The following is a 25866-nucleotide window of genomic DNA, read 5'->3' as shown; positions in this document are numbered from 1 at the left end:
AAATGTTTTGTCCTGTCGTGACCACGACGTGGTGCAATCCACATCGAAACGTCGGCAATGAAGAAGTAGGTATGTAGGTACTATTTACTTGTAAACATTTTTGGTTGCGTTAAGTCCCGATTGTGTATTTAAAATATGTGTAAACAACACGAAAATTAAAAATTAAATAAATTAAATTTTGGTACATTTGAATGATTCTAAATGCAGCAAAGTGATGCAAAAATTAATTGGAAGGGGTTTGAGCTTGGTCGTAGCTGGGGGGAGGGGATCATTGAAGGACAATGCCCTACCTTAAAATGAAAGGCCACAAGAAAATTTGACAGATTTGTTTTTTCGAAGTCTTTCGAAGAATTATGACTTCTGTCCTACCAAATAGTTCTTTTGCCCTATCTTAAACTTGGATCTAGCTACGGCCCTGGCTTTGTGGACTTGCGTACAGACTTGTTGACGTCGTATTTCTTTTGTAGTATCTACTGATCATATTATTTCTATTTTAAACACAATTTTTTTATCTTTTTTTTTTTTTTTTTTTTTGAGGTGTAGAGATATTTGAAAATAGAATTCTATAATAATCGTCATTTAACAAAGAACTCAAAAATTATATTTAAATACAAAAATTGTACTCTTTCTCACTTTTTGTTGTAAATAAATATTATTATTATATCTTTTAAAATATATCATTATTATGAATAAAAGATCATTTAAAATAACGCCAACTTCACCCAAACCCCTTTAGAAAAGGAACAAAATAGACTGTACGATTTTATTTACTTTGCGTAATTTAGAAATCATTCATTTTGCATTTATTATCTAAAAAAAAAAATTAAAACTATTCGTATACTAATATCTACATAAATCCCACACACCAAACCACTAAAAAGCGACAGGACACAATAAAAAAAAAAATAAGCAAACGATACAAACATAACCATTCTCATTATATTTAATAATATACAATTCTTAGATTATATAGACAGAGCATCGAGCCTCAAAAACGGGTCAACTTTTCGTCAGCTAATTGTCAAGTTGGCTGACTCGTTTCCTTACCAGTGTTCTATATACTTACGCACACAATGCACCTTGACGTATCTATATTTAATTGTTTAATAAACAAAATTAGTTTTTACGCATTAAAAAGATGCAGAAATTATAAGACAAAATAAATATAGAAGTTATAAAGGAATCATTCATAACTATTTATCACGCAAAATTCTATAGAAAAGTTGACCCACTTTTCTCGAAGCATTTGTATGGCATAAGACACTCTATCTAATATATATATATATTCAAGCATACAATATAAAAGCACATCAAACAACTGCAGAATAACTACACAATAAAATAAGCTGAAAGGAATAGTACAAACTAAATATATCCAAATAATAGTAGAATTACAAGGAAGAAAGAATATTCCATTGCATTAAAGATACTTTTATATTTTTAACATATGTTACTATAGTGTACATTATGGGTGGGAAATATATAGCAATATCTATAAATTTTAGTTACAATATCTATATACTTGGTCCAATAACGAATACGTTTAAAGTCTGTTATCCAAAAAATCATATTTAGATAACAGACTTTTAATATATTCGAAAATAGATATCCGACCGATATGGGCGATATCGAAATGTGTGATGACCATTTTCCCGCCATCAGTGTGCAGAGGAATCCGATATATAGATATTGGATCGGTATCCATATATCCACGTCTAATGTGCTTTTAAAAAAAAATCACACATTCTCATTATGCCAATGAAAAGACAGAGGAAAAAAAAATGGAAATTATTCGATTATTTTGTAATTTTATTTTTATATTTATCGAAATATAAAAGTATCTTTGAATTGATTTGAAATAAAAGTCCTTTTAAGAGAGAAATATTAACCAACTAATAAAAAGGAGTTTATAATATGATTATTTATGATTGGCATTGATAAATATTATATTTATATTCTTCTTCTTTGCAATAAAGCTTTATAAAACACACACATAAACAAGCGAAGCCACAAAACAATATATAGCGACAGTAAACACATATAAATAATACAGAGTCGTACACTGGACCCGGTGTAACACGTATAGTAGGTGGCTCGATCCTGAGCGCGCCATAAATAAGATAATTCGACGATTAAAAATTTAGAATTCTTAATTTAAAATTCTTAATAACATTATACCTATTACAAGCAGGAAAAGAAATATATATAAATGGCGGTGAAATAATTGGCGTATAGTATAAACACATGGTCTATTTTGTAATCACGTTTAAGTTGAAACTCAAAACCAAACAAAACCAAGATGGGATATACAGATTTTTTTAATATTATATATTTCTGCTTTTGGTAAAGTGAGGCTGAGAGTAGATTATTTCAAAGATTAATTGTCAAATAACACTGGGACCAATTCTATTTATTATATTTAGTGATAGATTTAGAGAAATTGCGCCTTAAAATCGACCTCTTTAGAAAAAATATTTACTCAATAGACAAAATAGACATGTGATTACACATTTATCATAAATTATAAAATTGCCAATTAAAAAATACGAAGGTTTCTTTTATTTAAATAAAAATATATTTAAATGCTATAACTTTCAAGGTATGGAGCAAAATTTGAAGAAAGAAAGAGCTTAAGTATAGAAAGCTGAGCATTTTCTGTCAAAACAGAGGATTCCCACACGAATACAAGGTAATATATTTTAAAACATTTACAGACAATGTAACAAAGAATGAGTATTTGAAATAATATCATAAATTTACTAAGTACATTTAGAATTCTAAATATTTCCCTTTTACAGTTACATAATTCTAAATTTAATTTAGAATTCAATGACTACAATATAACAAAGTATAAGTACTTTAAATAAAAACATAGAAAATACATTTAGAATTCTGAATATTCCCCTTTTAGTTCCATAATTCTAAATTTAATTTAGAATTCCATGACTAAATTAGTTTCCAACTGTTTTCGTGTGAGAAACTCTTCACAAATTGGGCTGTCGTTATACAGTAAAATAAAAGTACAGATTGTAGCGGTAGTACGTAATAACATTTGAAATGATTTGATGATTCTTTTTTTAAATGAACGAGTCGAAATTGAAGTAGATATATTTGAAAATCTAGAATTTTCTACGTATATAAATTGCTAGAAGATTATTAATAAGGGATTTCTATGCAAAGAACCAAGCTAAGCTGATCAATTCTTCTAGGTCAATAATCACAGACTAAAGAACTACCAGTGTTCCAATGGACATGCGTCCCGATGGCGTCATATAATCGTTTGGTACATATCAAATGCGTTGGGTCACTGGTCGTTTTTTACACTGTGGTATCGGTACTGTAGAAATATAAAAGTTTTTACTTAATATCTTCACGACTGTAACCTCTAACGGGGTAGTCAGAGTCTTCTGTCGATGTTGCTGTTGTGTCTGTCCACTGCTGAACATAGGCCTTTTCCTATTGGGTGATTTTGCCTGTAGTTGCCACGCTTGGCAGGCGGGTTGGCAACCGCAGTTAGGCTTAGTGACGTTTTAAGAGGGACGCTGCTACCCACCCCTCGACCGTTAAGTTCCCTTAGTCGCCTTATACAACACCCACGGGATAGGAAATGGTCCATTCTATGCCGGGACCACACGGCAATTTAAATAATAATACAGAGTGAAAATGAGATGGTTAGCAGTTGGTAAAATTAAAAACCTACCTATACTGAAAATGGCAGGTCATACATGAATGACGTATGTATGGGACATTCAAAACTTTGTGCTTTTCATTCAACATGTACAATTTAAATTCAATTAGTAATATTATTTAGGATTTAAATACTACTAAATTTAGATTTAAATAATATGTATGTATATGTGTATGTATGTGTATGTGTGTGTATGTATGTATGTATGTATGTATATATATATATATATATATATATATATAATGAGTAGGGATAATATTTATATTATTATATGTATCACATCTCCATATTTAGAACTAACAAAATTTTTCATCGTGCCTCCCACCAAATTGTTTAGAATTACTCCTCTCCATCCAGAGGTTGGCTGGAAGAGATCGCTCTTAGCGATAAGGTCGCCCATTGTTCTCTCATTGTGATTATTTCTTGTAATTATTTATATTTATAATAAGTTTACTATTGTAATCTTTTGGAGGAAACAATAAAGAGTATCTATCTACTACACTACGCGTCCAAATAGTGAGTACTTTATGTTTTCAAGGCCGGGGATATGGTGCAGACGAGTGGGGAAAATTATTACATTTCTGATGCGACTTCAAAAAGAAGCAGATTCTCATTTCAGTTGTATTTTTTTACAGTTTGTCGCCTCATAACACCATCGTTCGATTTAAAAAAATTCTAATTCTTAAATCTTAATTTTATTTGACCCACATTTTTATAGATAATTTAAGATTTTCATAAAAAAAAACTGACTTTAATCGTGGCCAAACCAGTTATTTTTATTTCAAAACTAAACCACTGAACCGTTTTTGATAAAATTTCTACACGACCAATCTGTAAGTATACACTTTCGGATAAAAAAAGAATTAACCAAATCGGTTCACAACTGACTGAGTAATGAGGTGACAAACGTAAAGACAACCGAACTGACAGCCTCTTTTGGAAGTCAATTGAAAATGTTTAATTTCACTGGTAGAATTTCAAAGGACGCCGTCTAATACTGATCTCACCCTGTATTTTGTAAAATCTAGAATGTTCTACAAGGATTAATTGCTAGAAGAGTATTAATAAGAGAGTAAATAACACGCGAAGAAGGAAACCAAGCTAAGCTGAAAGCGTCAACTCTGACTGACCAAGTTCGCTTGCGGTATAAAAATGCGATGTAGTCTCCACATTCTGCCAGTTATTGTTCGGCCTCTCGGTGTACGTGTTCCTGTTACCGTCTCTCCCTTGGTAACTAGTGGTCATCCTTTGCTGGTAGCTGTTCACCAGGGCCGTTACCGACTGCTTCTCGGGCTGCGAACGGTCGTAGCCTCTCTCTGATATGGACTGGCCTCGTTCCGTCCCATGTCTTTCGGTGATGGACTGCATTCGCTCCGTAATAGATTGTCCTCGATCAGATATTGTCTGGCCTCTTTCGGAGATGGAGTGTCCTCGATCGGAGATCGACTGGCCTCTTTCGGAATTGGAGTGTCCACGATCGGAGATCGACTGGCCTCTTTCGGAATTGGAGTGGCCTCTTTCGAGAACGGGTTTGCCTCTTTCGGTTGAGTGGCCTCGTTCAGTGGGCGCCCGTTCTGGTAGCGCCGGGGCGCGTTCCGGTACTGATGGGCGGTCCGGTATAGCGGGGGCGCGATCTGGCGGCCCGGACGAAGGTAATGGCGGTGCTTCGTTGGCGGCTAGTTGGGGATTTAATATTTTGAAACTGTGTTTATGTGATTTATATATTTTACATATTTATTTATACGTATAGTGTAAAAATACTATTTCTGGACCATTTTTTTTTTTATTTTACATACATTTTTTCCATTTTTTTTTGCATTTTAAGAATTCCTTATTTCTTCCAAATATACTATTTAATAATACATAAATCACACAGACATACGTTTAGTTGAACAGAACAATAACTAATTCTGTATGTACATTTGGAACCGAGTCTCATGCGGACAATACAAACATACAAGCGACTTCACAAACATGCATGCGTACATGGAACGGATCAATTTTATAATTTCACATCCTTATTCATTCATTCGTTCACTTAATTTTATCATTATTTAATGAATAAGATCTCAGGACAAGTATCCAACTTGCTTGTTTTTTATACTACTATGCTGGCAAAGAAGCATACGGCCCGTCTGATGGTGAACGGGGTTACCGTAGCCTATGAACGTCTGCAGTACTAGAAATGTCACGTGCGCGTTACCGATCCTGAAGATACCTTAATATAACTTTTTTGAAGAACCCCATGCTGTGGTCTGTAGGGAAAATCTCAAAAAAAATATATTTATATATATATATATATATATGTATATATATTTTTGAATTTCAATTAGAAACCGATATTGATGATTCTCTATTCACAATCGTCATTCTAAATGCCTAAATTGCTGGTAGAAGACTAAAACGGTGTTTAAAAACAACAAAAAAAAAAAATTACCTGCCTATTGTTAAGAAAAAAAAAACGAAAATTAATCACAGATTAGAAATAATTTCAAACATTTTTTAATTGTATTTTTTTTTTATAAATCTACTGTCAGTAGTAACAGTTCGGAGTGCAAATTTATCTGAGAACGACGGACGAGACGCGAGGAAGACAGCTGTTGCTTTTTTTTTTACAAATAAAGTTAATTTTACAATTGCTTCGTGTCAATACAGTCTAGAGCAATGTTTCCCAACCATTTTTTGTGCCATGCCCCACTTGGATCTTTCTAAAATTTTTATGTCCCCGCACATAATTTTTCCCGACAAAGTTTACTTGACGACTCTAATCGCCCAGTTGATATTTTGGTAACGTCAAACGAAATTGTACCTAATAAATATTTACAGCATTTTTTTATAAACTTTTTTTTGTTAAATTTGTCACCGATTGCATTTAAATGGCCCGGAGCAAGAGGGTTAAAATCACTGAGTCCATTTTTTAATTCCCCCCCCCCCCCTTAACTATCAAATTCCTGAGGGGCGCGGGCCCCACGTTGGGAAATACCGCTCTAGAGTGATTTTTGTTGCATGTTGTTAAGAGAGCGCCTGGCTGAGGACCAGCGCTGTGCAGCTGTACACGCTGCACTGGGACACTGACAGCATCAGCCGAGCCAGTTCCTCTTGCCTGATACGGGACACTACCTACATATGTACTATTTTCTGTATTTTCTACTGTAATTATGTGTTTTTCTGACAATAAATCTATTCGCCTAGTTTATGAGTAAATACTAACCGTCCTTCTGCGAGCGTATGAACTCTATGCTGAGGTCGCGTCCGTTGGAGAACCGCGAGCGGCCCCAGCCACCGGCCGGCTCCGAGTTCCTGCACACGTGAGGGAATCGTCAGAAAAAGGGTCTGTCATCCCCCTGAAGGGGGGGGGGGGAGGGAGATGTGATTGTTAATTTTTTTTATACAACTTAGAATGGCAAACAAGCTGACGACCCACCTTATGGAAAGTCCGTCGCCTATAGACATGAGCAGTACTATGGACATAACAGAGTATACTGTTTCGCCCATGATACCCCTTATGCGTTGCCATTCCTGACGACTCAGGTGTTATTCCTCCGTACCCAGTAAATTCACTGCCCCATCTCATATCCCAACCTTCAAACCGAAACACAGCCATGCAAGCACAACTGCATCACGGTAGAAACACGAATGGGACAGAGGTGGCCAAGCAAACGACTTTTGCACAAAGTCTCCCTATGGTTACAACCCTGTTAGATCGACCTATACGTGGTCCCTCCTGGGTACCAACATCCTGAATTTTAGATGTATTAATCACGATGGACCAACAGACCTGTCTTCTCATCCTCACCTATCACCACTTAAATATTATAATTTGTATATTTATAGAGGACGGTTACCACTTACCAACAGGCGGGCCGTCTGCTTAACCTACAATAACGTCTAAGTTACCTTAATTCCAAGTTGCATAAAAATGACAATAGTGTAGACGGTACCTGAGTATCACGTCGGTGGCGTCCTCTTGCGACGATTGCCGCGGCGGCAGCGAGGGCAGCACCGTCGACTCTGTACAAATAAAAAAAAATCACAGTTGGTCACTTTTTTACTACCATCTTATTAATAAAAACTGAAGCCTCCTACAAATCTGTTTGAACTATTAAATTGCCTTCTTTTTTTTACAACACAGGGGGCAAACGAGCACGCGGCTCACCTGATGGTAAGTGACTACCGCCGCCCATGGTCACCCACAACACCAGCGGCATTGCAGGTGTGCTGCCGGCCTTATAAAAGGGAATATGCTCTTTCATGTTTCTGCTATTCTGCATTCGTGTTTCTACCGTGAAGCAGTTGTGTTTGCATGGCTGTGTTTCGGTTTGAAGGGTGGAATATGGCGTGAATTTACAGGGTACAGAGGAATAACACCTGAGTCCTCAGGAATGGCAACGCATGTGGGGTATCATGGGCGAAACAGTATACTCTGTTATGTCCATGGTATTGGTCATGTCTATGGGCGACCGTTACCACTTTCCATCAGGTGGGCCGTAAGCTTGTTTGCCATTCTAAGTTGTATAAAAGAAAGTAACTTCATTTCAGTTCCAGCGTTAAGAGTCAAAGTAACTCACCTATATTCCTGTCGTTCCTCTCTGGAGTGGTGCTCGCCCGTTTCTGACTATTCCTATGCTCTTGTAATATTTCCGTTTGGGTGCGCGGCTTGCGTCGAGGTTCCGGTGTGGACTCCGTCGATGATGATGATGACGCGTTCCTGGGGATTCAGAATGGTATGCAACCATGAGATGCAATTGAAATTAAAATATTTTGATTTTTGTGGAAGAAACCATTATGTTGATTTTTTTTTTATATCAACTACAGTGCATGTGGTAGTTGCTCAGGTATTAGATCAAGTTTATGGAATTAGTTTTTCTATATTGTAGATTTTTTCTAAGAAACTGTTTATAGTAAAACATTACATACGTTATTTTTTTAAGCTTCGGTGAGTTATGTTGTTTAAAATGATTGTCATTCTGTGTTTCGGAGTGTACATGCTCCCATACAAGTCATTGTGCAGTCAGCCACATCAGAAGCCTTTATGTATAAGAAAGGCGGTCTGGAGACTTGTCGCAACTCATGAGAGGTACCATGAGTATCACAGTGTATTCCGAGGATTACCACTTTCTATCAGGTGGACTGCTAACTTGTTTATCTTTATTTTTTATAAACTTACTCGTGAAGCCGCCTCTTCAACTCAGCAGTGGGAGACTCTGAGGCTGGTGAGTATGGAGTTAGCTGCAGCTCCGGCGGCAGCTGCGCGTGGAAGGCCAGCTTGGCCACCCACTCGTCCATCAGCTCCTTGCTGCTGCAGGCGAACAGGTACTCCGCCCCGTCAGCGCACACCAGCCGGAACACGTTCGCGCGCTTCGTGTAATCACTGGCTCTTTCGCAGCGAGCCTGTACATTAAAAAAAAAACATATTGTTACCCTTAACGTGGTAAATTAACTATTACAATATTTTCTCCCTTTCTTTCAACTTGAAAATTGGTGACAATGGAATGGTAACCCCGCCTGCGCTATCGGTATATACCGGCGGGGCACCAGTGAGGGATGATAGGTGAGGATGAAAGCTGGGTAATTAGCCCACTATGACGGATTTACCAGTCGAGGGATGGCCAGCAGCGTTCTTCTTAAAACATCCAAACCTAACTGCGGTTACCAACCTGCCTGGTAAGCGTAGTCAGCTACCAGCAATATCCTTCTTACGGAGGAGGCCTATGCCCAGCAGTGGACGGCTAACGTCTCATATTACAACGACAACTTGATAGGCAATTAATTGATAGATGTTAGACCAGTACGGAAACAGTCTAGGACCCCCCCCCCCCACCACCCCACCTCTACTAGATGGGGTGACGACCTCACATGCAACAAATGCATTGCAGGGAATCAGTGGATGTAGGTGGTTCAGGACCTTTCCTTATGGCAGTCTATGGGGGAGGCTTATGTCCAGCAGTGGACGGATAATGGTTGATATGAGATGAAGATGAGAACCCATTACTCACTTCCTCCGCATCATTCTCCACAAAAATATTATCTCTGTACCCTGTAAATTCACTGCCATATCCCACCCTTCAAACCGAAACACAGCCATGCAAACACAACTGCTTCACGGTTGAAACACGAAGGGGACAGAGGTGGCCAAGCAGAACAGCTTTTTGCAGTCTCCCTTTGGTCATTTCAAATTAAAAAAAAAAATGAAAGCGCAACTTACGTTGAGTATGGCGACTGGTGGGGCGGTGGCCTTGGCGTTGGCGAAGTCGGTCTCGTCCTTGAAGAAACAGAGCAGCTGTCCGCACAGCACCGAGTAGTAGCCGCGCCACGACCGCACCGTCGCTCGCTTGCCGCCGCAGCCTGCCTCCTGCTTGCGCTCCAGGTAGCCTGTCAGGGAGAAACCAAGCATATACTCTTCCACCATTCAGGCTATCGAGCACTGAAATGCTTCAGCCTTTGGCATTAGCGACTTGGAACTACTTCATACAGTTACGCTGCAGTACTGTCCACTGCTGTACATAGGCCTTCCTCAACAGGGAGGGTTTTGCAAGTAGTTGCCACGCATGGCAGGCGGGTTGGCAACCGCAGTTTGGCTTTTAGAGATGTTTTAAAAGGGACGCTGCTACCCATCCCTCGCCCTCCCTTAGTCGCCTCTTACGACACTCACGGAAAAGGAAGGGATGGCCTATTCTATGCCGGGACCACACGAAACCATAACGGGTTAATAACCTTACTTCCTAATCCATTATCATAAATGTGCAAATTTGGTTGTTCATTATCTCTTAGCACCTTAGCTAAACCAATCACTATAGGGGGGAAAGGGATTGTTAGTAATGGGGTCTAATTGACCCATGGCCAGCAATATACTCTGTCAGGTCGAACTCTACGCGGTTCCGCCTGGAAACCATCGTAGTTAACCGTAGTGGAATTCGTCACGATGGGCTAACTGCCCTGTTTTCATCCTCGCCTATCATCTATCACTGGTACCTCACCAGCGTATACCGATAGCGTGACGGAGTTACCATTTCACTATGAAATTTGATATGCAAGATATAAAATGGTCTCGGCAAAGAATGGGCCACCTCTTCCTTTCCCGTAGGTATCGAAGGAGGCGACTAAGGGAACTCAATGATACAGAGATACAGCAGCGTCCCTCTTGAAAGATCACCAAAGCTTAATTGCAGTTGCCAACTCGGCTGCCAAGTGTGGTAACTCCTGGCAAAGCTCTCCTTTTAGAAGAGGCCTATATTCAGCAGTGGGCTCTTAACGACTGATATGGTGATGTCAGTGTGTAATCATGGGGAGGAGCTTGGGAGTAAGATTTAGTTAACAAACAATGCTTGCCTTCTATTTCAACGGGCGGCAGCTTGTCGACGTCGGCGCGGTGCCGCCTGAAGCTCTGCGTGCGGCGCCGGGTCGTGAACGACGGCGTCCGCTTCGGGGTCTTCATCACCTGCGAGCGAAACCAGCTTTCAACTTGCAACATACGTTGTTTACTAAAGAGGATGGACATCGGGCAGGCGGCTGGTCGTGAAACCAAAATTTATCTTTTTGGATCTATCTATCTATCCTATTTAAGAGCTGCTCCCTTGTCGGTGGAGCTCTTGCCACTCACTACGATTGTCAGCGAGCCTCTTCACCTCTTGATACGACACGACACCTACTCCTTCCTTGATCTGCCTGCTGTAACTATGCCTCGGCCTCCCTCTCCCCCTCCTTCCTTCTATCTTACCTTCTATTATAATGTTCACAAGTTCGTCTTGTCGTATCAAGTGTCCCAACATTTTCTCCCTTCTATCCTCAATAGTTCTTATAATTTGTCTCTTTTCCTTAACTCTAAGTTTAAGTTTATTTATTATTTCTTATTGCAATATTTTTACATGGAAGCGAAAGGGATTGTTAGCAATGGAGTTTGACAGCCCTATTGCTAAGTCGACCTCAACATGGCTCCCCCTAGAAACCGTCGTGAACAATTCTTGTTGAATTCGTCACGATGAGCTAACTGACCTGCTTTCACCCTCACCTATCATCCTTCACTGGTGCTCCGCCAGCGTATCCCGTTAGCGCAGGCGGGGTTACCATACCATTTTCACCCATACAAAAAAAAAAACAAAAAAAAAGGAATGGGGACCCCTGTGTTAAGCGATGGTGACGGGTGATGATGACGAGGTACTCACGCTCATGCTCTCGGCGCGCTTCACCTCGTGCTTGGGCAGGCGGTCGAACTGCGGCGCCGGCGACAGCGTCTCGGGCGACGGCGGCGCCGCGCCGCGCTCCGCCTGCACGGGAACAACCATCACAATCGGCACACAGTTTTACATTACATCTTTTTTCAAAATTAATACCAATAACAAAAAATAAAAAAGGTTAAGAAGTCCCTTCAGGGTCGGCAAAGCGCGTGAAATGTCCGTACTAATGCAGGCGTTACATAGGTTACGGTGACCGCTCACCATCAGGCGGGCCGTATGCTTGTTTGCCACCTCAGTGGTATTAAAAAACTTAAAAAATTTTAAAGTGGCGTACATACGACGTATCAGAATGAAACATACACCAGGTTTTAAGCTAAACTTTTACAGAAACTTAGGTGAGGCATTGTCAGACAATCAACTGTGAAAACTGCATTCAATTTGCAGTAGATTTCGCTTGGTATCCAAACAAACATACAGAGAGACAAAACTTCTAAAAATTCGACTTCATTTACTCGTGTTACGAGCCGTGACATCATCTCTTAGCTCTCCCCTCCTGGCCTGAAGGCCGTACCTCCGGCGGGTGTCCAGGCGGCGCCTCCCGCCGCCGCTGCTCGGCCAGCCTCTCCACCTCGCGGCGCCGCACCAGCTCCAGTCTCTCCGCCTCCTGCCGCTCGGCCGACCGCTTCCGCGCCTCCGCTTCTTCGTCCTTCTGGTCCTTGAACGCCTTCTCCACCTGCCCGATAACATTTTAAATGTAATCTTTTGGAGTGGGGGGAAAGGGATTGTTAGTAATGGGCTCTAACTGACCCATTGCTAAGTATACACCCTATCAGGTCCACCTCCACGTGGTTCCCTCTGGAAACCATTTTGGTAAATTTTAATGCAATTCGTCACGGTGGGCCAACTGACCTGCTTTCATCCTCACCTATCACCCCTCACTGGTGCCCCGCCAGCATATACCGATAGCGTAGGCGGGGTTACCATTTTATTATCATTTATTAAAAAAAATCTTTTGGAGCCATTTAGTAAAGAGAGAGGCACAAAAAACCAAATTAAGCCGTGTGGCAGAAGTAAACTCGCATCCTGCGATGTTGGATTCTAACATGCTCAGCAAAATGTAGGTAAGTTAAATATTTCGTTCACCACAACAGCCGACAGATGGCTCTGACTGAAGGAGAAGGAATGGTAGCTAGCAATATAACATGTGAAGTATTTCCTTCACACGATGTCTGAAGGTAACTATCCTGGTTAATTTCTGGTGAACTCACCAAGATAGGCCAACTGACCTGCTTTCATCCTCACCTTAACCAGCAGTGGACAGCTAATGGCTAATACAACATATGGTAGAGTTATTACTTAAACTCTTTCCATCCTGAGGGTCAGGAGATGCGTGCTGCCTCCGGCATTCAGCGGCCATCAGCCTTATTAATCGCCGCATACTCACAAGTGTGATCCGCTTGAGGGCGTTGAACTTGTCCTTCTGCGACTCGATGGTCTCCTCGAGGTCGCGGTGCTTGTTGATCAGCTCCTCCACCTGCGACACGCTGTCGCCGTACTTGCCGTCGCGCACCAGCGGCACCCTGCGGCGGAATGAGGAATTACAGGTAAAAAATACAAGAATCCGGCTCAAAGGACCAATAAAATAAATTACCAATAGAAGCGAATTGTATATGAAAATTTTTTTTCTTCAATTATTATTATTCTTAGAAGAATATGGTTTTCGAGGTTTTCCCAAGAAACTACAGCATGGGGTTCTTCAAAAGGGGGGTAAAGAGGTTTCTTCAGGGTCGGCGACGCGCGCGTAATACCTCTGGTATTGCAGGTGTTCATAGGCTACGGTAACCACTTATCATCAGGTGTGCCGTATGCTTGTTTGCCACCTCAGTGGTATAAAAAAAAATCAGCTACAGGGACTTTCCTACTGCAACACTGCTAATAGTACTGTCTGGTCGACCTCCACGCAGTTCTAGAAATCATCATGGTTAATTCCTGGTGAATTGGTTATGATGAGCCAACTGCTCCAACTTCATCCTCACCTGTCATCGTCGGTGCCTCGCCAGCCTACACCAATAGCGCGGGAGGGGACACCATTCCATTATTATACTCATATAATACCCTTAAATACGGCGAAGAGACCCTAAAATAAAATACGTCTATATTATCCAGTTCTCTGAATTTCAAATCTGGAAAAACTGCGTTAGAATGTACTACATAGGCGATCTAGAAAATCCCGACTCCAGAGGGCGCTACCCTCACACGACTAGTCGTAGTGGTGGTAGCTGACCTGTTGGTAATCCAGGCGTCCAGTGCGTCCGCGTCCCGCTTGAAGACGAGCGCGTCTAGGTGTTGTTCGTAGATGGTGGCTCTTGCAGCCCAGGCCGAGTCCAGGGTCTGGCGGCGCGCGCGCAGCGTCGTCATGCGCTCCTCGATCTCCGACGACATGAAGTGGCCCTCGCGGACCAGCTTCTCGCCTGCGAGACCATGCATTGAATAACAGAACGAACAAGTTTGTTATTGAGTGAATAAATGAATGAAGGAAACTGATTCTTTAGATGCTGGCAACCCTCACTGGTGGCTATATTTCATACTTAACCACATGTTACCGTGAATATAAAAGAAGGGGTAGTTTACCCTTTGGTGTAAATTTTATTAAAAATCATAACAAGTTTACCAAATATATCAAAAGTTTTATTTATTCTCACCTGGCAACACTAGGCTTCGGATTTTAGACTAATAGAGAAAAAAATAGATGAACGAATAAATCCTATTAATAACTAATAATAATAATAATGAATAAATTCCATTCTATTCTAATATAGTAGCTCCATCTATTAGTGGTTCGTCGAACTCACTTCCGCGTCTGAAAAACCAACTCCAGGCGCATGCGTCGCGCGGACCAATTACAGATGGCGCCGCGTCTCTCACGCGCCGAAATGCTACCTCTAAACGTTAAACCTAACTTTGTTATTGGGATTTTATAATAAAAAAAACTATTTAAAGCAGTGTGCATGTTTTTCTAGAATCCCACGAAGCTAACCGAGTTAAAATATTATAAATACATACATACTAAAGATGGACAAATGGATGTTTCTTACTCTTTCAAGCAAAAACCACTGAAGAAACTTGAAAGAAGTTTGGTACATTTTTTTACAACACAGGTGGCAAACGAGCATGCGGCTCACCTGATGGTAAGTGACTACCGCCGCCCATGATCACCCACAACACCAGCGGCATTGCAGGTGTGCTGCCGGCCTTTTAAAAAGGAATATACTCTTTTCTTGAAGGTTATGTTGTCGTATCGGTTCGGAAATACTGCTGCTGGAAGTTGATTCCAAAGAGTGGTTGCGCGTGGAAGAAAGTGGAATGAGGTATGGGTTGTTTATATTGTAACATAGTACATAGAATACTTTATGAAACTGATTCACGCGAGCAAAGCCGCGGGATACAACTAGTGAGTGATTAAATCAGCCTTTCCCAAAGTGGGCGATAACGCCCCCTCGTGGGCGCTGCAGGCCTAAAGGGCGGTAGGAGACCCAGAAAAAAATGAGGGCGTCGTGTAGAAGCCGGGGAGGGGGGGGGGGGTTGTAATTAGAAGTAATAGTGATTTTTTATTAGGTGAAAAAATGGGGGCGCTAAATATTATAATTTATTCTCAAAGTGGGCAGTAGACAAAATAAGTTTGGGTACACCTGGATTAAATGAACGTATGAACAATACGTGAGCAGGCCATGGCCACGGGTACTCACCGTCGGCGTAGAGCGTGCGGAAGGCGTCGTCCTTGGCGAGGACCTCGACGTGCAGGTCGTGGTGGCGCGCCAGCAGCCGCTCGGCGCCCGCCACGTCCCGCGCCAGCTCGCCCGCCGTCACGCGCGCCACCATCTCGTTCGTCCACGCGCTGCACAGCACATGCATGCATCACAGTACGTCGACTCTACATCGACATCGCTAGCGAGGCCGCGAGACAGAATGAGACAACGACACCGGACCACTCATTCCAACTCACGGACTCGCTAGCGATGTCGAGTCCAGCGACGAATTCGCTTGCCACTTGTCTAGAACCCAGGCCCGCATGCCAACTACTGGCAAAACCCTCCTTATGGGGGGGGGGGGAAAGGGATTGTCAGTAATGGAGACTAAGAATCCCATTGCTAGCAATATATCCAACCAGGTCGACCTCCTTGCGATTCCCCCTGGAAACTATCATGGTTAATTCCTGATGAATTCATCATGATGGGCTAACTGGCCTGTTTTCATTCTCATCTATCACCCTTCACTGGTGCTCTGCTTGCGTATCCCGTTAGCGCAGGCGGGGTTACCATACCATTTTCACCAATAAAAAAAAAAAACTCCTTATGAGGGACGCTGTATCCAGCAATGGCTGACACAACAACTATTGAATGAATGAATGAATGGAAACTCTTTTATCGTTCCCTTCAAAGAACGATACAGATTCTAAAGATATGAACAATATGTACACAAACAAAATGGGTTAATTACATTACATAAAAGCAAGATAAAGAGGCAACAATAAGTTTCTTTTGTGCAACTTAGAATGGCAAACAAGCTGACGGCCCACCTGATGGAAAGTGGTAACCGTCGCCTATAGACATGAGCAGTACCGTGGACATAACAGGGCATAATGTTTCGCCCACGATACCCCGCATGCGTTGCCATTCCTGAGGACTCAGGTGTTATTCCTCTGTACCGTGTAAATTCACTGCCATATCGCACCCTTCAAACCGAAACACAGCCATGCAAACACAACTGCTTCACGGTAGAAACACGAATGGGACAGAGGTGCGATATGCGAATAATATTATGCCATATTTATCCTGCATGGCAAATGCGGGATCATTGATATAAACTCAAAATAAGAATGGCCCCAAAATAGACCCTTGAGGTACGCCCATTCCCACAAGCTATATATGAATGGCGGGAACGAGAGTTATGAATGGTGGATATGACAATGTATGTGTGTGCGTGTGTGTGTGTGTGACTCACAGCAGCTCCTGGTAGGTGCCGAAGTAGGCCTGCAGCTGCTCGGCCAGGTCGAGCTGCTGGTCGGCCTGGTCGGCTCGCTGCGTGAGCGCCTCCAGGGCCTCCGTCACGTCCTCCAGCTTCGCCGTCACGTGCTCCTTCGCGTCGGGGAACGCTTCGCCCAGGCTGACGAATAATTCACATGAGTATACTATTTATCGTGAAAGAAATACTTTTAAACAAGTAAACTTAAATTCTTATGAATCTACCGCCCTAGTCGAATATAGTTGAGCTTTCTTCGAGCTAATTTAACGTATTTTTATTTTTATTTTATTTTATACAAAAATCCACAGCTCTTAAAAAACAACTTAACATGCTAAGTCTCTTATGAATACTCGTACAGCCAATAACGGATTTTATTTATACAAACAAAAATTTTGATTCCAAAGCGAGGTAGGCAAGTTAGAATGGGCGTATGCAAGTAATACAAGTGCATGTATGAAAGAAACCATGTATGATAATGAGTGTCCATAAAGTTAGGTTAATTGATATACAAAATAATTAAAATCCATGTTGTTACAGTTCAAATATTGACGGCAATGATTAAGTAATACAAATTCATGGTCACCAATTGTAAACCGACAGTTATTTTTTTTTACAACACAGGGGGCAAACGAGTATACAACCACAACACCAGCGGCATTGCAGGTGTGCTGCCGGTCTTTTAAAAAGGAATATACTCTTTTCTTGGAGGTTACGATGTCGTATCGGTTCGGAAATACTGCTGCTGGAAGTTGATTCCAAAGAATGGTTGTGCGTGGAATAAAGTGCCTTGAAAAACGCACGGTGGACGATCGCCACTCATCCAGATGATTGGGATGAAACTTTAGTTTGTGAAGGGTTGTACGGTGGTGAAAATCAGCAGCAGGTATCAATCTGAACAATTCCTCAGAACACTCCCCATGATAAATTCGGTAGAAGATGCACAGAGATGCAACATCTCTGCGCAGTTTCAGTGGGTCAAGTCGAACAGTAAGGCGTTGACTATCAATAATTCGAGCCGCCCGACTTTGAATGCGGTCTAACGGAAGGAGTTGATACTGTGGCGCTCCTGCCCACAGGTGAGAACAGTATTCCATATGCGGCCTGACTTGAGCTTTATATAATTTCAGGCGGTGTTCCGGCATGAAATACCGTCTCACCCTATTCAGCACTCCTAACTTTTTGGAAGCTATCTTAGGCTTCTCCTCCAGATGACCCCAAAACTGGACGTCGGAAGATATATCAACGCCCAAAATTCCTAGACTCGATTTTTTATCAAGGGAAGTGCCCTGAAAGTGAGGAAATACGACAAACGGCATCTTTTTTGCGGTGAACGTGCAGACTTGTGTCTTCTTAGGGTTAAATTGGACAAGATTTTGTTCACCCCAAATCGAAACTTGATGGAGTGAAGTTTCGATTTCAGACACAAGTCTATTCCGGCACTCATCGGTATGTGCCCGCGAGACCTTTGCATGACCGGTATATAATGTATCTCCTGTACTGTCGTCTGCATAGCAATGAATATTACTGTTCTGTAACATATCATTGATATGCAGAAGAAACAGAGTCGGAGAGTACACAGCCTTGCGGGACACCAGCATTCACAGGTTTTAAATCAGAGCATGCTCCGTCGACTATGACCTTAATGCTACGTTCCTTGAGGAAACTGGCGACCCAAATGCACAGTCTCGCAGGCAACCCAAACGAAGGTAGCTTTGAAAGCAGTGCTCTATGCCACACTCGATCAAAGGCATTCGCAATATCCAGACCAACAGCTAAGGCTTCTCCCTTACTCTCGATTGTCACTGCCCATCGGTGTGTTAAGTAAGCTTAATGAAAGATCACAGGCCGAAAGTCCCTGTCGAAAACCGTACTGGCGATCACAGATCAGCCAGCGCTCTTCTAGGTACCGGAGCAGTTGACGGTCAATGATGGATTCCATAACCTTCGAGAAGTGATAGCTATGGGTCTATAGTTAGCCGGATCAGAGCGATCTCCCTTTTTAGGGATCGGATGTACCAGAGCAGTCTTCCAAAACTTTGGGACTATGCCCGATGAGTAGCAGAGCCGAAAAAGACGCGCAAGTATATAGTAATAATTTATCATAATTTTTGTGTGTTTATGAAACTACTAATAGTAAGATCTGCTCCCCAGTTCGGAATGCAATGTCAGGCCGAAAAGATTGGACAAGGAACTCAGCTGTTACTTTTTCAAGAAAGTTGAATTTTATAAACAATTTATTCTTTGAGCCGGTAACCGTCCACTGCTGACCATTGTTTCTAAATGAAATTTTCCCCTATTTAAATACACTATGGGGATGGCTTCTGTATGAATAAGACGACGTTTCGTTTTATTTTCTAATCCTATGTGGCATACCTGATCTGGCGTATCAAAATAATGATAGGGACAATAACGGGCTATTGTCCATTAAACAAACATTTATACACAATAGGAGCCACAGACAGCCCTCTATGTCGAGGCTGTTTCGACGCTGAAGAAACGGCTGCTCACGTAATCCTGGAATGTGAGGCTGTGGCCCATCAACGTTTAGAAATCCTCGGAACGGTGAGGTCGCTCCGTGAGGCCTGTGAAGATCCCAGGAAGCTTCTGCGCTTCTGGGCGGTGCTAGGTCGGCTGTACTAGCCACGATTCATACGCACAACGGCCTAAATGAGAGGCACATTTACAGAGTGGCGTACCTGGCGGCTTCCTGCTGCAGCGCGCGGTGCGCGGCGGCGATGGCGAGGAGGTCGGCCCGCAGCGCGCGCAGGCGGCGGCGCTGCGCGTGCAGCGCGTGCGGCGCCAGCAGCGGCGCGGGCCCGTCCGCGCGCCACAGCGCCTCCTTGCCGGCCACCCACGCCGCCGTCTCCTCCGCCGCGCGGTCGAACTCGTGCACGCGCCGCGCGCCCGCCAGCGCCTGCGCACACCCACCACTCGCGCACGTCACCACCATCCGGCTCCACGGACCAAACTTATTATCCTCATCCTACTCGGCTACTTACTGCATTTTACTCATATTTGTAAATTAACTCCAAGGACCAAATTCTCCGTCTCTGTCTTAAGTTTGAAGCACCCTCTGGTAAGTGTAAACTCACAAAAATTTATCGATCTGCCACTATACACATTTTAACTCTTATCTCTATTATTTATAACTACCATCCGGCTCAAAGGACCGAACCTCACTTATCTTCATTTACTGCCTAAACAGTGCATGTTTATGCAAGTCATTAATCCGCCACTGTTTTTTATTACAAAATACTTAGTACTATTATCCAGAACTGTAATCCGCCTCAAAGGATCAAAATATTATCCTCGTCCCTAACTAGTGCAAGTGTACACAGACCCTAAACATATTATTAACAAGTGTAACCCGGTCAGAAGGACCAAACTTGCAAGCTCACCTCTTGCCTGGCGAGCGCTAACTCGCGCAGGTCGTCCCAGAGGCCGCGCAAGTCGTCAACCCTCTGCCGCACGCGTTCACCTTCCGGCGCATTCTCTTCCAGCAGCGCCTGGCCTCCCTCGCACACCGCCTCGATGCGACCCTCGCTCGCTGGTTATAATAGACACAAATACCTGTTACTAATCTATTTTTACATTTTTTTATTATTTGGCAATCAGTGCTTAAAGATTATTAATTATATGGTAGGGTTTAACGGCCCCATACCAGCAATATACCCTGTCAAATCAACGTCCACCTGTTCTCCCATAGAAACCATCGTACTGAATTGCAGATGTATTCGTCACGGTAGGCTAACTGACCTGCCTTTTCATCCTCACCTATCTCCCTTCACTGGTGCCCTTCGGCGTATACCGTTACCGCAAGCAGGATTACCATTCCATTATCATCCATTAAAAAAAATGTTCTTTGCTTCCATTCTTCCCTATTCACAGTCATTTTCGAATTCACTCTCATTCTGGCCATATCAACATGGCAATCCTCAAAGTACACGAATAAAACACAGTACAGTGTGTCGACCGACCTTGCAGCTGCGCGAAGAAGTTGTCGAAGGCCTGCTGCAGAGTCTCTACATGCTCCACGTCGAGGCCGTAGTCCTCACTGGCCGCCACCGTCATCTGTTCGCCGATCCATTCGTGCACCTCCTCGCACTCCTGCACGAACCTGCGGACACAATCGGCATATCACAGGGGGCAAACAAGCATGCGGCTCACTTGGTGGTAAGTGACTACCGCCGCCCATGATCACCCACAACACCAACGGCATTGCAGGTGTGCTGCCGGCTTTTTAAAAGGAATATGCTCTTTTCTTGAAGGCTATGTTGTCGTATCTGTTCAGAAATACTGCTGCTGGAAGACGATTCCAAAGAGTGGTTGCGCGTGGAAGAAAGTGTCTTGAAAACCGCACGGTGAAGGACCATCACTCGTCCAGATGGTTGGGATGAGACATTATACAATAAATTCCTGGCAGTGACGGGGCACGACTTACTTGAAGTACTTGAGGCTCTGCTGGAGCCGCTGCTGCCGCTTGGCCGACAGCAGCTTCATCTCTTCGTAGCGGTCCCGCAGCTCGGCCAGCCGCTCCGACACGATGTCCTTGTCTGACGTGTTGCGCTCCTGGTAACACACATCCATGTTCAAATATACATTGTTTAAACGACCCCTACCGGGGGGAAAGGGATTGTTAGTAATGCGGACTACCAGTCCCATTGCTAGCAATATATCCTGTAAGGTCGATCTCCACGTGCTGGAAATCTTCGTGCTGAATTCCTAGAATACCATTCCATTGTCATCCAAAAAAACCGACACCATTAGTAACACACAGTGGCCGTTTACCATCAGACGGGCTGTATGCTTATTTGCTACCTTCGTGGTATAAAAAAATTACACGTGTAGGATGAACAAGCATTTTAGCTCTTTAAAAAGAAAAACAAGCGATTTTCAATCATAAACATTTAGCAATAAGAGTTATCCATTAACCAGCAAGTTACCAACCAGTACTGCATTATTAAAGACTTGTATCGAGATTGGCATACATTTTCAAAGAGCGAATTTCGAACTTACCTCTTTAGTATTAAGAGTTACATATGTCACACACTTTTATAGAGCGAATTTCGAGCTTACGTCGCTAGTAACAAGGGTCAACAAGAGCGTACTGACCAGTAGAGCGGCGGCGGCCTTGTCGAGGCGGGCGTAGGTGGCGTCGAAGGCGTGCAGCTCCCGCTGCAGGGCGTCGAGGCGGCGGCTGAGCGCCAGCACGGAGTCCTGGTCGCGGCCCACGTCGGCCGCCACCAGCGCCGGCCGCCGCTCCAGCAGCCACGCCTCCGCCTCCGCCATCTCCGACGTCAGCTGCGCGTGCGCACCGCCGCATAAAACGTTCACGTGAGGTTACGACGCACGGACACAAACCACTCGAATTCATATTAGAAAGATAACTTTTATTTTTTTAACTAGCGACCCGGCCCGGCTTCGCACGGCTGCTCACATCACATCTCATTAGAAACCTCTAAATTTGTCAGTGTTTCTCTACAATATTATGCATGTATTATACATATAAACCTTCCTCTTAAATCACTCTATCTATTAAAAAAACCGCATCAAAATCCGTTGCGTAGTTTTAAAGATGTAAAGATACATAGGTTTTCCCAAGAGACTACAGCATGGGGTTCTTCAAAAGGGGGGTAAAGAGGTAACTTCAGGGTCGGCAACGCGCGCGTAATACCTCTGGTATTGCAGGCGTTCATAGGCTACGGTAACTGCTTACCATCAGGTGGGCCATATGGCAAGCATACGGCCTATATGGCTAGCTATGGGATGTACGCATACATAGAGACAGACAGGTGGGAAGCGACTTTGTTTTATACTATGTAGTAATCCTCATATTTTTCTCAATTTATCACCATAGAATACATTGAATTGCCGCGTGGTCCCGGCATAGAAACGACCGGCCGCGGCGGTCGGTACGCACCTGCAGCAGGTCGCAGCGCTCGCGCAGCCTGGTGCTGCGCACGGCGGCCGCGTCCACCAGCGCCCGCAGCGCGGCCGCCAGCTCGCGGCTGCGGCCGTCCAGCGCGGCCGCCGCGAAGTGCCCGCGTCTCGACAGCTGGTTCGCGCGCCCGATCAAGCCGCTGATCGTTGGCTCTCTGGCGATTGTAACAAGCGTGTAAACAACAATGTTATCTGGGAGGGGAGGAAATAGCTGTTTTTATAGGGCAAAATGTATTTGTGTGTGGGGCAAAAACTGTTTTATGGGGCAAAATAGGTTCCCTTGCTGGGCAAATTATATTTGTTTGTAGAGCAAAATAAATTTGCTTGTGGAGCAAAATACTTTTGTTTGAGGAGCAAAATACATTTGTTTGTGGAGCAAAATAATTTTTGTGGAGCAAAATACATTTGTTTGCTGGGCAAAACAAATTTTGTTTGTGGGGCAAAATAAATCTTAACTCGTTGGGAGCAAAATGCGGAGCAAAAATTCTTCTAATTGCTGATCTAAACACTTGTATGCTGTTTAAAATATACTTGTTTGCGCTGAAACATCTTATACTGGTCTTATTTCTTTATGAATGAACCCGTTTTATTTCTTTAAGCACAACGTATTTTGCCTTTTTTTTATACAACTTAGAATGGCAAACAAGCTGACGGCCCACCTGATGGAAAGTGGTAACCGTCGCCTATAGACACGAGCAGTACCATGGACATAACAGAGTATACTGTTTCGCCCATGATACCCCCCATGCGTTGCCATTCCTGAGGACTCAGCTGTTATTCCTCTGTACCCTGTAAATTCACTGTCATATCCCACCCTTCAAACCGAAACACAGCCATGCAAACACAACTGCTTCACGGTAGAAACACGAACGGGACAGAGGTGGCCAAGCATACGACTTTTGTAAAAAGTCTCCCTCTGGTTGCAACAACAACAAGCAAGCGAGGCTATGTACCTGGCTATGATCTCCGCCTCCAGCGCCAGGTGCTTCTTGAGCAGCGCCTGCGCATCCGCCAGCGTGCTGCCCAACTCCGTGGAGCCGACGGTCGCCGCGCGCTCACGCAGCCTGATGCAATACATTTATTTATTTATTTAGATCCACATTATTACTATTTTACAGACCTAATACAATAGGGTGGGGGGGGGAAGGGATTGTTAGCAATGGAGTATGACAGCCCCATTGCTAGCAATATGCCCTATCAGGTCAACCTCCACGTGGTTCCCCCTGGAAACCATCGTGAACGATTCTTGTTGAATTCGTCACGATTGGCTGACTGACCTGCTTTCCTCCTCACCTGTCATGTTTCCCTGGTACTCCGCCAGCGTACACCGATAGCGCGGGCGGGGCTACCATTCTATTGTCGTCTCATTTAACTATAACAAGAGTGAGAGGGACAGAAGTGGAGATACCAGCTTACTCACCACTTCATCTCCTCGTCGGCATCCCTCTCCCAGCGGTGCAGGAGGGCGGCGTCCTCCAGGTTGTCGCGGCGGTTCTGCATCGGCTCCTGTAGTTGTCGGTACCTGCAACAAATATATATAACAAGCCTTCCCCATATGAGGAGTTTTGCCAGTAGTTGCCACGCTTGGCAGGCGACTTGGCAATCGCAGTTAGGCTTTTAGAGATAAGTTTTAAGAGGGACGCTGCTGCCCATCCCTAGCCCTCCCTTAGTCGCCTCTGACGACACTCACGGGAAAAGAAGGGAAGGCCCATTCTACGCTAAGCTAGTCTTAATTTTTTTTATACACAACTAAAAATGTCAAACAAGCTGACGTCCAACCTGATGGAAAGTGGTAACCGTCGCCTATAAACACGAGCAGTACTGTGGACATAACAGAGTATACTGTCTCGCCTATGATACCCCCCCCCCCTCTGCAAATATTTCAAAACATCCAAACCAGAGACAACTCAAGTTTGCAACTGGCCACTAACCTTTTAACAGCCACTTCGGCCTTGTCAAGTATCTCGGCGGCCATGAAGTGGTCGCTGCCGGCCAGCTGGCGTGCGTTGTCGCCCAGCTGCGTGGCGGTGTCCGCCTTGCTCGACACTTGCTGCTCGAGGCGCGTGTGCCGCTTCAGCAGCGCCGTCACCGACGCCAGGTCCTTGCCTGGTGCATCATCGCGTCATGAGTATACTCGTTGTACATGGGAGGAAAGGGATTGTGAGTAATTTTTGTTTTAAATTATATTGTTAGACCTATTTTTTTTATTTATACTACTGTGTGAGTCACTTTCTATGAACAAATTTATAGATTCATAGATTTACAGATTCATAGGTTCATACATTCATAGGTTCATACATTCATAGGATCATAGATTCATAGGATCATAGATTCTTAGACACATAGGATCATAGACTCATAGGATCATAGATTTATAGGATCATAGATTCGTAGATACATAGGATCATAGACTCATAGGATCATAGATTTATAGGATCATAGATTTATAGTATCATAGATTTATAGTATCATAGATTTATAGGATCATAGATTTATAGGATCATAGATTTATAGGATCATAGATTCATAGGATCATAGATTCGTAGGATCATAGATTCGTAGGATCATAGATTTATAGTATCATAGATTTATAGGATCATAGATTTATAGGATCATAGATTCATAGGATCATAGATTTATAGGGCCATAGATTTATAGGATCATAGATTCATAGGATCATAGATTTAGGGTTCATAGATTTATAGGATCATAGATTTATAGGATCATAGATTTATAGGATTATAGATTTATAGGATCATAGATTCATAGGATCATAGATTTATAGGATCATAGATTTATAGGATCATAGATTCATAGGATCATAGATTTATAGGATCATAGATTCATAGGATCATAGATTTATAGGATCATAGATTTATAGGATCATAGATTTATAGTATCATAGATTTATAGGATCATAGATTTATAGGATCATAGATTTATAGGATCATAGATTTATAGGATCATAGATTTATAGGATCATAGATTCATAGGATCAATGATTCATAGGATCATAGATTTATAGGGCCATAGATTTATAGG

General features: G+C 43.0%; 1 protein-coding gene across 5 annotated transcripts in view; it reads right to left on the bottom strand.

The window, feature by feature from the left end:
- The window catches only part of LOC113517173 (spectrin alpha chain, non-erythrocytic 1), a 116436-nt gene that overhangs the window by 3354 nt on the left and 87216 nt on the right, over positions 1-25866 (bottom strand). For 2 of the 5 annotated variants that reach the window (XM_052899543.1, XM_052899548.1), the window contains exons 62-83: positions 24756-24930; positions 24245-24346; positions 23778-23888; positions 22805-22979; positions 21997-22185; positions 21326-21453; positions 20862-21001; positions 20283-20431; positions 19581-19798; positions 16864-17025; positions 15609-15757; positions 14147-14333; positions 13307-13442; positions 12434-12595; positions 11851-11952; positions 11018-11126; positions 9894-10060; positions 8856-9079; positions 8257-8396; positions 7630-7699; positions 6900-6988; positions 4819-5364 (exon numbers count right to left, since the gene is read on the bottom strand). In XM_052899543.1, coding sequence (XP_052755503.1) covers positions 4819-5364; positions 6900-6988; positions 7630-7699; positions 8257-8396; positions 8856-9079; positions 9894-10060; positions 11018-11126; positions 11851-11952; positions 12434-12595; positions 13307-13442; positions 14147-14333; positions 15609-15757; positions 16864-17025; positions 19581-19798; positions 20283-20431; positions 20862-21001; positions 21326-21453; positions 21997-22185; positions 22805-22979; positions 23778-23888; positions 24245-24346; positions 24756-24930 — 3630 coding nt within the window. Of the gene's footprint in view, positions 1-2061; positions 2101-4818; positions 5365-6899; positions 6989-7629; positions 7700-8256; positions 8397-8855; positions 9080-9893; positions 10061-11017; positions 11127-11850; positions 11953-12433; positions 12596-13306; positions 13443-14146; positions 14334-15608; positions 15758-16863; positions 17026-19580; positions 19799-20282; positions 20432-20861; positions 21002-21325; positions 21454-21996; positions 22186-22804; positions 22980-23777; positions 23889-24244; positions 24347-24755; positions 24931-25866 lie in introns of all 5 variants that reach the window. The other 3 variants (XM_052899555.1, XM_052899561.1, XM_052899539.1) reach the window with 2 other exon arrangements.

The sequence above is a fragment of the Galleria mellonella genome, unplaced genomic scaffold (assembly GCF_026898425.1).
Source record: "Galleria mellonella isolate WM207_F2 unplaced genomic scaffold, CSIRO_AGI_GalMel_v1 utg121, whole genome shotgun sequence".
In the NCBI taxonomy this organism is placed as follows: domain Eukaryota; kingdom Metazoa; phylum Arthropoda; class Insecta; order Lepidoptera; family Pyralidae; genus Galleria; species Galleria mellonella.
Note: the sequence above shows the minus strand (reverse complement) of the source record. Positions and strands in the feature narration are given on the sequence as shown.